Source organism: Tachysurus vachellii, chromosome 6, assembly GCF_030014155.1.
Source record: "Tachysurus vachellii isolate PV-2020 chromosome 6, HZAU_Pvac_v1, whole genome shotgun sequence".
NCBI lineage: Eukaryota > Metazoa > Chordata > Actinopteri > Siluriformes > Bagridae > Tachysurus > Tachysurus vachellii.
The window spans coordinates 7,214,545-7,228,571 of record NC_083465.1 but is presented as its reverse complement, the minus strand read 5'-3'; the positions used below and the strand labels follow the sequence as shown (position 1 = coordinate 7,228,571).

Below are 14,027 nucleotides of genomic sequence, written 5' to 3'. Positions count from 1 at the left end.
GTGCCTATCTCAGGCGTCATCGGGCATCAAGGCAGGATACACCCTGGACGGAGTGCCAACCCATCGCAGGGCGCACACACACACACTCATTCACTCACACAATCACACACTAGGGACAATTTTTCCAGAGATGCCAATCAACCTACCATGCATGTCTTTGGACCGGGGGAGGAAACCGGAGTACCCGGAGGAAACCCCCGAGGCATGGGGAGAACATGCAAACTCCACACACACAAGGTGGAGGCGGGAATCGAACCCCGACCCTGGAGGTGTGAGGCGAACGTGCTAACCACTAAGCCACCGTGCCCCCCCCATATATATATATATATAAAATATTAACTTACTTAAAGTACATAAAGTACGGCCTGAACAAAATTTTGCACATAAATTGTTAAGAAGTGTGGTCACGTTCAGCTCATAATTTACATAAATTTACATACATTTACATAAATTTACAAGCTGTTCTCTCTTAATAAGTAAATGAGCATAAAGTAAAAAGTAACAGAGGTTTACACAAAGGTAGCTAAAAAAACTACAATTAAACGGTCCACATGGATCCACTAAACATTAAATTGTGTTTCTTCTGAACCTTCTGAATGAATTTCTGGCTCTTTATACGAATCGTTAGGAGTTTGCGCTAAGCTGACATCATCATAAACACGGAAGTAAAACGCAAAAAAAAAACCGTCGGTAAAGTAAAGCGAACATCTCACTGCTATCTTCTCACAAGTCTGTCCACATGACACCGAAATATTTCGCCTCCAGCCTTTCCAGATATCTTGATGGAGATTTCTGGAAGACAAAAGATATCCTCCGGGAGGAAATTTCCGCATGTGATGTGTTCCAGAGAAGCAGGTATGTACGCAAGCAGTGTGTAGAGGAGCAACAGTGTCTTTAGTGTCTTTAATAACAGAACAGTCTCTTACTGACACATGGAGAGTTTGGTCTCAGCTCTATCATACCGTAATGTATGGAAAATGACTATGATCTTTATAAACAACACAACAACTCTGTCATAACAGCTCAGTCACATTAGCTTGCAGCAGTGTAAATGGGACAAATGCTGGATGAATGAATGAATGAATGAATGAAGCCTTTTTCATTAAAATGCCTTGTTTTGCCTTGTATTTAGCTACAACTTGACTCTGGAGCAGATCAGAGAGTTAACTGCACAGAGGTTGCACTTTGTCTTGAAACTACCCCTAATGAAATACCATCTGGATGATCAGGTGAAGGAACAATGGCCATTTATACACCGAACATTATGGACTATAACATGAGCATCAAGTCTGGGTGTACTTTTTTTTTTTTGTTCTTTATAGGTGGCTGGAAGAAAAAAGGGGTTCATAGGCAAGAGTCTGTGCATCACAGAGATGATCTGTTCTGCAGATATGGCCACCGGAGTAAAGGTGATGCTTTTTAACATTTTTAATATACTCTGTCGCAGCGGTTCTTTGTATTGCGTCACACTAATTGCTTCAAACTCTTGATAATTCATCAATTAGTGTTCAGATTAGAAGAAAATGGAAGTCTGCTGGGGTTGAGAACTTATATTGTAGCGCCTACACCATCAGACCTAAATTTGAGACACTTGAGTAAAATGTCTGCATGCTGTAGCATTACAATTTACCAACAATCCTTGTTCTACACCAAGGACACGTAATGGCTAAATGTCAGGGTATGATGTTTGGTGCTCTGTACTACACTTAATATTGCTTCACTAAGTGTTACAAAAAATATGTTGTTATACACAATAAAATGTTGTTCATCAAATTTACATAATCAAATCTGTTTGTACAAAAAAAATCTACCAGTACCTTATCTATACACACAAACTCACATTACTTTTTCTTTACTTTATGTAATATGGATATATAATTACGTTTTGTGGACACACCTAAACATGGTTCCTCCTCAAACAGTTACCACACATTTCTAAAAACACTAAAATTTCCCTTCAATGAAAATAAGAGGCCTGACCCTGTTCCTCTGTGCACAAAACAAGCTCCATGATGACATGATATGCCAATATTGAAGTGGAACTAGACTGTCCTGACCTCAACCACTGAACACATTTAGGACGAACTGGAACACACACTGCACTCTAGACCTCACTAATGCTCTGGAATGGACAGAAAGTTCAAATGCAAACTCTAAAATCTAGGTGAAATCCTTCCTGACAGAGTGGAGGATGATATGGATATAAAAAAAAGCTAACACCTTTTGAATGGCTTTTTTTTGTTTTGAAAGGACATATGGGCATGATGAGGTGTCCACATACATTTGATCATAGAGTGTATCTTTCAGACTACGGCATTAAACCTGAAAAGCAGAATTTAATGTATGGTGGCGTGCATCCACCTTCACCTATTGTAACATACTGTACATGTCTGTCCCAAGCGTTTCTACTGGCATGTTTAGTGGTGGCTTATTCTGAATGTATTTGCATTCCTTTGGTTTGGTGGAAATTCAGCTATGTGATATTACTGTATCTATTCTTCTAACCTACAGATGGGAGTTGTGTGTGGACTATATGGTGGGGCTGTTACCAACCTAGGAAGCCCGGAGCAAGTGAAGAAATTGTATGTGCCTGTCACAGTGAGTGTCAAAACACCTCATATTGTCCTGCTTGATGAGTAAATTGGTTTGTCTGGGTTTCACATTGAAATCTTGGTAGATTACGGACTATAGTCTGTTTTGATCAGGGGTAAAATGGTATTTATGAGATATAGAGACTCCCCTTTCTATTGTGGGATCACAGATGCCAACTTTTCTGGAGCTTTACAATTCTCTTTATATGTTCTTATACATACATCAGTTCTCAACACTGATTATAATAGTCATGCAAGATATTAATTTATTTATGTATGACGAAGGACTTGCGTTTGCAAACTAGAATTTTGTGGACAGACCTTATGATATGAGTAGTTCCTATTTGTCAGGTTTGGTGTGAAAGGATATTCAGATTATTTTAAGTATGCATGTAAATAAACGATAGTGACATTTTAAATAATAGCTCTAGTACTACAATTGCTAATAAATGACAGTTAACATTTTATGTAGCATGAAATGAAATAAAAGCATTTCTTGATTAACAATTATAAACTCTATTACAATAGTAATATTCCATGCCTTTATTTCTATAAAGTTATAACCCCAAAGATCAGCTCCACTTGTAATAAATAAACCAAAGGTGTATCTTTATCAATCTCTTCCTATTTAACCCCTGGACTTCTGTCCTTCCCTCTGTTTTACTTCACTGTATATCTGTTCTTCACAGAGAATTCTATGACAAAAAGATCCTTCAGTAGTGAACTGTGTTTGTTTTGATTGCATACTTCAGAACTTTGAACTCCAGATATTACGGTTACTAAGAAATGCCAATTCTCTGCTCATGTTAAATGTACAGTCAATATTTAAATAGTGACAACGTTATTGTTCACTAAGTTCATCTGTGTACCACAGTACATCACAGCTGGAATAACCGGAATAGACATCGGAATGTAAAAGTAATTGGACAAACTTTCAATTATAAATTAAATTTTCATTTTTAATTCTTGGTTGTGAATCCTTTGTTGCCCTACAGGCATCACCACATGCTGGGATTCTTAACTGATAATACTCTCTAGGCCTTCAGTTCCTGTTTAATTTTAGGACTTTTTGCTTTTAGCGAATAAAATCTAGCTCAGTTTGATTCAGGTCAGGTGATTGCCATCGATGCATCATCTGGGCATTTGAAGTGTACTTCTTCTTGTTCACTACTCACTGTTTATACTACTAAGCATGCAATTTGGGACACTTTTTTGTACTGGGCAAATATTTAAGGATGTTTTTATTTGCCTTGCATAACAATTTTAGAATAATTATCCAACACTTGACTTCTTTTGGTTTATTTGAGTTGCCCAAGGGGCACGGTGGCTTAGTGGTTAGCACGTTCGCCTCAAACCTCCAGGGTTGGGGGTTCGATCCCCTCCTCCGCCTTGTGTGTGTGGAGTTTGCATGTTCTCCCCGTGCCTCGGGGGTTTCCTCCGGGTACTCCGGTTTCCTCCCCCGGTCCAAAGACATGCATGGTAGGTTGATTGGCATCTCTGGAAAATTGTCCGTAGTGTGTGATTGCGTGAGTGAATGAGAGTGTGTGTGTGTGCCCTGTGATGGGTTGGCACTCCGTCCAGGGTGTATCCTGCCTTGATGCCCAATGACGCCTGAGATAGGCACAGGCTCCCCGTGACCTGAGGTAGTTCGGATAAGCGGAAGAAAATGAGTGAGAGTGGACTTTGCTTTTTTGTGTCTGATATTAAGTACAGGCTGTACCTGTTCGGTACGTTATAGTTGTAGTTATACAAACAAAGAGTGGCCATTATCCAACAAATCTACATATGATAGTCCACAGTTTTCTTTTTTCATTGATTTGAGCTTTAACGTATCTGTTTGATCCAAATTTATCAGAGTGTAAAGAGCAAATTAACTATTTGGCTGTTACTTTTCTTTGAATAGAGAACTATTTATATAAAAAGGAATATATACTATTCATTTTTGGACACCTGATCATTACACCAGTATATGGTTCTTTTACAAACTGTTGCCAGAAATTTGGAACACGCACTTGAATTTCACTGGAATTTAGAGGCGCAAACATGTTCTAGCATGACAATGCACCTGTGCACAAAGCAAGCTCCATGAAGACATGCTTTGCCAACGTTGGAGTGGAAGAACTGTGCAGAGGCATGAACTCAACCCCACTGAACACTTTTGGGATGAATTGGAACACTGACTGATCTCCAGACCTCCTTATCCATTGTCAGTTCCTGACCTCAGCTAAATGATCACAAATCTTTACAGTCATGATCCAACATCTAGTGAAAAGCCTTCCCAGAAGAGTAGAGCTTAATATAACAGAAAGTCCCATTTTACTGTCCTCATTTAGTGGATATGCAATGGGGTATTCAAAAAGCACATATAAAGCACATATGCTGGTCACGTGTCCACAAACATTTACCCATATACAGTATTCTTTTAACTGCTTGCAATGAAGTAATCTATGTCAACGTACATATAAGCACATATTGTATCACTTGAATAGGTAATAAGGCAAATAATAGAAAATCCAACTCATAATCATACCATACATACCTTCAGATAAAAAAATAGGAATAATGACTCAAACCACATCCTTTATTTTAGAACTATATTAATTTAATTTGTGTGAAGTGCTGCTTTGGTTTTCGGACCTGGATTTCAAACCACACATCTGAATTATTCAAAGATGGATCTCCAGTAAAATCATTAATCAATTCTCTCTATTGAGGTATTGATGAAATAGCCCTGATCATGTCACAATTCTCTGGAAGATTCTTGGACTGGACTGCCACCAAATGTTACTACATCTGGAGCAGATGTATTCGGAGATGTATTGATCATCCATTGTCTGAAGTGTCTTTTTTTTTTTTTTTTTAACTATAAAAATAGCTTTACAGAAATAATGGTTGTAGATTTGGCAATGAGCAAAGCTGTCAGTGGAAGAACAATTCATGACCTGAGAAGAGAAGGAACCTGAGAAGGAGCCAGGTTTGGTGGAGAAGCCACTATTTGATGGGTGACACCAAATACATCATTACAGTATACTGTTATAGAACATTAATGACAAACAGTACTAAATACTAAGCACTGAATCGAATCAGAACATCAATGTTTTCCAGAACTTTCTATGTCCATGACATCTCAGATCTGCAGATCTGCATCTTATCTAAGAGAGAACTTTTTTAACAAAATGGTTGACTAAACAAATACGTTTTAAACCTAGATATAAGAACCGAGACTGTGTCTGTGTAGTGAAACAAACTCTGCCCTGTTGTAGTAGTTCATTATTGTTGTTCCTGAGTAAAAACCTGCATTATTTGATTGAAAAAGAAATATAAATTCTGTGTTGTGAGACCATTCCGCTTTTTTAAAGTCATTAGTTTGTCAGTGATGAAATTGGTGTAATATGGTCACTATTACTGGTCACTTGTTGAAATAAACCGTGTTCTATTTATGCACCTAATGTAACATCCTCACAGCAGTGTAACAAAGATATTGCGATGAATGGGAGATAATATCCTAGCAACATTATCTTTATGAGCTTTAAACATGATAATCACACCAAGACGTGACGTCGTGACGTGACATACAGCTAAGTATGGTGACCCATACTCAGAATTTGTTCTCTGCATTTAACCCATACAAGGTGCACACACCCAGTCAGAGTTATTACATAACCATAGAGTTTATTTCTAGTTGTTGGCATCCACTGTTGATTGATTTTTATTTTTTTTTTACTTATTCTTCTGTTTGTATTAAACTGGAGTCTGTCATGTAGTTTTACCGAAACCTACAGCGGTGTGTATTCAGTATAGCAATGGAAGCCGATACCATAACACAAGTAGCGTATACAGTATAGAGGAAATGAGCAGTGGGTCTAGAACATGGCCTTATGGAAGACTAAACTAAACAATTATTAACATGACCGAACAGAGAGCAGTCAGTCAAATAAGTCCTGAGTCAGGAAAGAACCATTCCCTTAACTACACCAAGATGTTTTTGTTGGAATAGATAGTTTTAACAATCTTTAGCCTAAACTGGCTATGTGGCTATGTGGCTAAAATGGAAGTATTAGTGTTTGCTTACATTTGTCCCTCTACTTTCCCTACTCCCACTGCTTTAAACAATGGATATTGCCACATAGTAGCTTTATAGAAATATATACATTTAGGATATTAATCCAAATATTGTTATTTTTCTCTAATGAGCAAGCGTGAGGCGATGGTCGCAAAACTAAGTAAAAACTCCCTGGAGTGACATGAGGAACATACCGTGAGAGGAACCAGACTCAAATTGGAACCCATCCACATCTGGGTGACACTAGAGAGTGTGATTATGCAACTGTTGCTCATGGAGACTTGAGACTTGCAAAACTTGTTCATGGCAATTGCAGTCCAAAAGCTCCAGGCTGTCCATGTGAAGGCATTTTCAGTAGCAGTAATCAGTCTCCAAGTGATAAGACTCCAACCAGAAGTAGGGCATCAGGATAGATCAGACAGTCTAGTTAGTAATAATGTCTGATCATGTCTTATACAGTAATCTATGGCTCTAAACTGTCTTTACTTCATGTGACAAGCTAACTGCATTTCATTGAATTCGTACGTGAACACTACAATGACAAAGTTGAATTTGATTTGATTTGATCTGAACTGATCTGATGAACCTAGACATTGTGTACACATGGGGAGTGAAACATATCTTCTAAAAAACCACTTGATTTTCCTTTCTGCTTAATATTTAACATTTTTGCTTTTACAGACATGTAGTGAGCATTGCTGCTTTACAAGGCTTTAACAGATATCCTTGATTGGCCAATCTATTGTTGCCCCCGCTAGGGGCTTTGAAAATCACTTAAAACCACTAGAATATGGAATGACTTGCTATTTACAATAAAAATAATTGACTACATTTCGTACATTAGATTTGTGAAAATTGATATACAAATCTCGATATTTGACATGGGGTCAGCATGTGACATACAGTAATATGTTGTCATCCGGAAAAATGTAATTATACCTGAGTAAACATTATTTGCAGTCAGGGTGGGGAATATACTCTTGCTTTGTTATGACTGATATTTCTATAGCTTACTAATGAGTGTTTTTGTGCAGCTTAGCATATGTTAAGTTAAAATCTGTTTTTTTTAACATGTAGGAGTTGGAATTCACTGGGATGTTTGCCATGACGGAAAGAGGTCATGGGAGTAACGTTCGGGGGATTCTCACGGAGGCTCACTATGACCCTTCAGCGCAGGTAAATTCCTGTTGAAGTTTGTTCATTGCTCTCTGTATTTTCTAAGCTGTTGGACTAAACCTGCCTTCACATGCTGTCAGAATGATCGTAAACAACAGTTTCAGACTAGACATTTGGACCTCTCAAGTTGTAATTACAACTGCGAAACATTTCTATACCTGAGTTTCTGAGATAGGACCAGAGTCCTAAACTTTCAGTGGTGAAGGAGAGTAGAGTTTCTGTTGTACTGTTGTGATTGTTATTCTTGCTTGTTTTGGTTATTTTCATTTATGTAAATCAGCAACAGCGCTTTACATGTTGTACAAGTAGCTTCTATTTGACCAAAATTACAAATAGTGTTAAAAAAAAAAAAAAAAATCAGAAATCTGTCAGAATGAACCTGGCGCCATCCGTTTCATATTCACTGCGTGTACACGGCATACTCATAAATATTACTTCAGGAGAAGGAAGCAGGATCACTCTGAGAACATATAAAGGCAGCATAATAATCAAAATTGATTTTCTTAGAAAGAAAGAAAGAAAGAAAGAAAGAAAGAAAGAAAGAAAGAAATTTTTAAAATAGCAATGATGTTTATAGATATGACCCAGAGTAATCTAGTATAAGTGTGAACAGCTCTGTTTAAGTTTGTCTTTATCATCACTGATTGTTTCTCCTTTCTCTTTAACAGGAGTTCGTTATCCACACACCGTGTGAAAACGCACAAAAGATGTACATTGGAAATGCAATGAAAGGAAACTATGCCGCTGTCTTTGCACAGCTCATGATCAACGGAGAATGCCACGGTACGTACAACTGAAAAAGTGCATTGCATGTAACTTTATTGGAGGATCATTGACACAATCCATTATTATATCCAACTCAGGAATCAGTAGCCACCATTTAAAAAAACTCATGGGTACTCTGGTTTCCTTCCTCAGTACAAAAACATGCATTGTAGGTTGATTGGGGTGTTTAATCATCCGTAGAGTGTGAATGGGGGTGTGAGTGTGTGTATGTGATTGTACCCAGCAATAAACTGGCATCCTGTCCAGTGTGTCCCCTGCCTTGTGCACCAAGTTTCCTTGGATAGACTCCAGTTTCCCCATGACCGAGTAGGATAAGCAGTGTAGAGAATGGATGGATGCAATGGACGGACGGATGGATGGATGGAAAAGAAGCACTGCATTTTGTTATATACCGAGCACTCACATTTTCCATCCATGCAACATATCAAAAGTGCGTTTTTTGTTCTTATTTGCTTTCAGGTCCACACTGCTTCGTTGTACCCATACGAGACCAGAACGGGGTCATGTGTGTAGGAGTGACTGCAGTTGATATGGAACATAAAGAAGGTGGGAGAGATTGATATCATCTAACAAAGAAACACTAACAGTTCTTCTGAGAATGCTCTGAAAATGTTCTGGTGTTTTTGTGCACTTATCAAGGCCTACATGGGGTTGACAATGGTATTTTGATATTTGATCATGTGAGGATACCACGGGAAAACCTGCTACACAAGTGAGTAAATTCAGCCGCATTCTTTATCATGATTATTAACCAAGACTTGGTGTGGATTAGAGTTAGACTATCAAATATAGAGAATACATGATTTGGCTGAAAGTATGTGGACATCAGCCACATTTGCATTTTTATCAGACAAATTTGGAAGCACAGAATCCTCGCGTCCGTGCAGCTGACGCAAAATTTTGAATACATTTATTCCAATAGCAGTTGGAAAAGTATCTACCTGTATTTCTCAGCATTGAGGACATCATTAATCCTGACCAAATTTACAACTCCATTTGCAGAAAAGAAGCCCCAATCTTTCAAGGATTCTTCCCCATGCTTCACTGTTGCTTGGAGACACTCATTAATGTACCACTCTCTAGCCATGTGGTGAACAGCCTTGCTTCTGCTATGGCCAGATAGATCAAATTTTGACTCCTCAGTCCGGAGCATTTTTCTGGATCCCAGATCCTATGTGTTCATTAATATTTGAGTCGCTTAGCCTTGTTTCCCTGTCAGATGTACAGCTTTAAGTCTGCGATTCATTCCATGAAGACCATTTCTGGCCAGACTTCTGGGTGTACCTGGGTCCCACTGGTTTCCACCAGTTCTTTGCTGAAGGGACGTAAGCCTGAAGTGTCTTTCATCTGCTGCATTTAATTTACTTGACCAACCACTGTGTACTGTATGCGGTTCTCAACATTGTCCATTTCTTTGTGAGTTCTTCAAAATAGCTTGAACAGAACATCTTGAAATCTTGAAAATCTTCAAACAGTGGTGGTAGGTGGGCTCTGGAATTGCCAGTCTGCTGTGAAAAAAGCTGATTTTATCTCTGCTTTAACTTCCCATTACTCTGATTTTCTTGCGCTAACAGAGACCTGGATATCCCCACAGAACACTGCTACACCAGCTGCTTTATCCTCTGCCTATGCTTTCTCTCACTCACCACGAGAAACAGGCAGGGGTGGTGGTACAGGTTTATTGCTGTCAAAGAAATGGTGCTTTACACCTCTCCTCTTGTCACACTTAACCATCTCCTCTTTTGAATTCCATGCCATTTCAGTTACTTCTCCAATTAACCTTGTTATCATTGTTGTTTACCGCCCTCCTGGTCCCCTAGGTGACTTCCTGGAAGAAATGGACACACTGCTTAGTGCTTTCCCTTCTGATAGCTCCCCTCTGACGCTGCTTGGTGACTTCAACCTCCCCTCTGACAAGCTACATTCTTCTTCCCTCCTGTCTCTTCTTGACTCATTCACACTCACACTCAACAGCTACATCCCCACACACAAAGGAGGCAATGTCCTGGACCTGGTTTTCACCCGTCCTTCTCCAGCTACAGACGTGACTGCTACCCCACTACACGTCTCTGATCATCACCTGGTATCCTTCACCATCACTCTCCCTACCCTACCTAAAACTACCTCTCACCCCCTCGCTCTTACCCGCCGCAACCTTTACTCTGTCTCCCCTTCTTCTGTAGCTTCTGGCACTCTTTTTTCCCTTCCTGATCCTGAGTCTTTTTCCTCACTGCCCTTGGACTCGGCCACAGATACTTTCCTCTCATCTCTTTCCTCAACTATGGACTTCCTCTGCCCTATGTCCACTAAACCCAAGAAAACTTCTTGTTCTGCTCCTTGGCTTTCAGATGTGCTGCGCAACAATCGAAGAGAGCTAAGATCATCAGAGAGAAAGTGGAAGAAATCCCAACTTGATTCAAGCAGATCTTGATTCTTACCGAACACTCATGGCCAAGTTCTCCTCAGATGTGACTTCTGCCAAGACTGTCCTTCTACAAGGAAAAGCTTGAAGCTTCCTCACATGACCCTCGGAAATTCCACAACATCATCTCTTCTCTGCTCAACCCCCCGGCTCCACCTTCTTCATCCTCCCTGACTGCAGAAGACTTTGCTTCTTTCTACCAGTAGAAGATTGACGAAATCTGCCGGACCTTCACTTCAGCCCCGACTGCACTTACATCTCAGAGTATGGACTCCCCTACACCTTTGTTGTCACATTTCTCAACTGTAACAGCAGAAGAGATTCTAAAACTCATCCAGTCTTGCAATCCTACCACCTGCCCATTGGATCCACTCCCTTCCACTATGCTCCAGACCATCTCGCAAGACCTTCTGCCCTTCATTACAACTATCACCAATAGATCCATAGCATCTGGTCAGGTACCAACTACCTTCAAGAGAGCAAGGGTTATTCCCATCCTGAAGAAACCTGCTCTGGATCCATCAGACATCAGTAACTACAGACCAGTATCACTTCTCTCGTTTCTTTCAAAAATGAACGCATTGTCTTTAATCAACTGTCTGTCTATCTCTCACAGAACAACCTCCAAGACCCCAACCAGTCTGGCTTTAAAGCAGCTCATTCCACAGAGACAGCCCTTTTAGATGTCTCTGAGAAACTACATGCTGCTAGATCAGCCAATCTCTCATCCGTCCTTATCCTCCTTGACCTTTCAGCAGCGTTTGATACGGTCAACCATAAGACTCTCTTAGCCACCCTCAGGAGTCTTGGGATTTGCGGATCAGCTTGGGAATGGTTCGCTTCCTACCTGGAAGGACGCTCATATCAGGTAACATGGAGGGGAGTGACATCTGCTCCACGCAGACTCTCCACTGGCGTCCCACAAGGCTCAGTACTTGGTCCTCTTCTTTTCTCCCTGTATACTCACTCTCTTGGTGAAGTTATTTCCTCACATGGGTTCTCTTACCACTGCTATGCTGATGATACACAACTTATCTTCTCTTTCCCGCCCTCAGATGCCACAGCTTCTGACCGGATCTCTGCATGTCTGGCAGAAATTTCATCATGGATGACTGCTCATCAGTTAAAGCTTAATCCTAGCAAAACTGAGCTGCTGTTCATCCCAGGTGATTCATCCCCAGGTCATGATCTTGCTATATCCTTGCACAACGATCTGATCTCCCCTTCAGCCACAGCTCGCAACCTTGGGGTAACCATGGACAATCAACTGTCCTTTTCCTCTCATGTTGCTAATGTGACTCGCTCATGTCGGTTTCTTCTCTACAACATTAGAAGGATTCGACCATTTCTGTCCACACAGGCTGCTCAGGTACTTGTTCAGTCTCTTGTCATTTCTAGACTGTATTACTGCAACGCACTGCTGGCAGGTCTACCTACTGTATGAACGCAATCCGTCCTCTGCAAATGATCCAAAATGCAGCTGCCCGGCTTGTTTTCAACCTGCCAAAGTTCTCGCATACCACCCCGCTGCTGCGATCCCTCCACTGGCTTCCGGTAGCTGCACGCATCAGATTCAAAACACTGGTGCTGGCCTACAAAGCCAAAAATGGACCAGCTCCCTCTTACCTAAAAGCCCTCATCACTCCTCGCACTGCACCCCGCACCCTCCGATCTACCAGCACTGCTCGACTGGTTCCACCATCTCTCAGGGTAAGAGGCAAGTATACTACAAGACTCTTCTCTGTACTGGCACCAAGGTGGTGGAACGAACTTCCCCTAGAGGTCCGGACAGCTGAGTCACTGGCTATTTTCAAGCGGCAGTTGAAGACCTACTTATTCAGGAAACACTTCAACTAGCACTTCTTTCATTATCTTTTAATTATTATCTTATTTAAAAAAAAAACAAACAAAAAAAAAAAAACACACCTTTGACACTTTCATTGTAACTTTGAACAAATGTTTTAAACTCATGGTATCTTAAGTATGTAACTTAGTGAGCCAGCATTAATCTATTCAATGTTAGAGATTTAAGCACTTATGTACGTCGCTCTGGATAAGGGCCTCTGCCAAATGCTGTAAATGTAAATGTAAATGTAAATCCCAGTCTGCTTTGAAATCTTTGCCTGGGAGACACAATGCTGATGTTGCTGTGCTCATTCTTCCATGGTTATAGAGTTTGTCTGTTCCTCACCCAGTTTTAAACCTCATACACAGCTGTATTTGTTTCTGTTAATGACTGTGTTTTAATCTACATTTGAAACTGGTGATCATTAGCACCTGCTTTTTATATTCGGTTAATCATACACCTTACTCTGGTCCTACAAAATCCCTGACTTTGTGCAACTGTAAGAATTGATGCTCATTTGAAGCCAAAGGTTTGCCACACCAAATATTGATTGCTGTTTGCTCACTTTGCATTTTCTAAACTGATAAATCTAAATAATTAACATAAATGTTTTTGAAAGCATTCTTACTTTCCATCTGCCTAAAACCTTTGCACAGTATTGTGTCACAGAATATTTTGCACAGAATGTAGAGTACAGGTGAGCCATGGCAAAGATTTGTTGTTGGGTAGAATGCTAGTTGTACCACTCACTGATAAACACTATTACTATGGCAAACAGTAGTAGTAGTAATAGTAGTTCCAATTATTTTTGGAGTGGTGAGAGACAATATTGCCCATGTTGGGAATGCTGAGAGGATAAGTCAAGCTTAAAGATTTAACCTAAATAGTTGGTGATTGTTTGATCAATTCCATATATTAAATATAACCAGAGGAAACCACACTCTAGTACCAACCCTGTAACCCTGTCATCGTCCACCAATTTGACCCCCTTGCCCCAAAAGGCCCACCCACTCCCCCATGTGGTCTCACTTATATAACACATACACTGTATAGTTACATAACAAACACAAAACACAGGGTAATGGTATGCTAATTATAGTAAACATAATAAATAGATACTGTGATGGACAAAAGAGATAAAGA

General features: G+C 40.1%; 1 protein-coding gene and 1 pseudogene across 1 annotated transcript in view; both read left to right on the top strand.

Moving 5' to 3' along the window:
- Positions 1 to 498: 498 nt before the first annotated feature.
- Positions 499 to 14,027, top strand: part of acoxl (acyl-CoA oxidase-like) — a 51,098-nt gene continuing 37,569 nt past the window's right edge. Inside the window, exons 1-8 of the mRNA XM_060871954.1 lie at positions 499 to 855; positions 1,133 to 1,229; positions 1,323 to 1,409; positions 2,512 to 2,598; positions 7,732 to 7,830; positions 8,499 to 8,613; positions 9,076 to 9,162; positions 9,256 to 9,328. Coding sequence (XP_060727937.1) covers positions 740 to 855; positions 1,133 to 1,229; positions 1,323 to 1,409; positions 2,512 to 2,598; positions 7,732 to 7,830; positions 8,499 to 8,613; positions 9,076 to 9,162; positions 9,256 to 9,328 — 761 coding nt within the window. The 5' untranslated portion in view covers positions 499 to 739. The remainder of the gene's footprint in view (positions 856 to 1,132; positions 1,230 to 1,322; positions 1,410 to 2,511; positions 2,599 to 7,731; positions 7,831 to 8,498; positions 8,614 to 9,075; positions 9,163 to 9,255; positions 9,329 to 14,027) is intronic.
- LOC132846649 (uncharacterized) lies at positions 11,850 to 12,880 on the top strand (annotated as a pseudogene).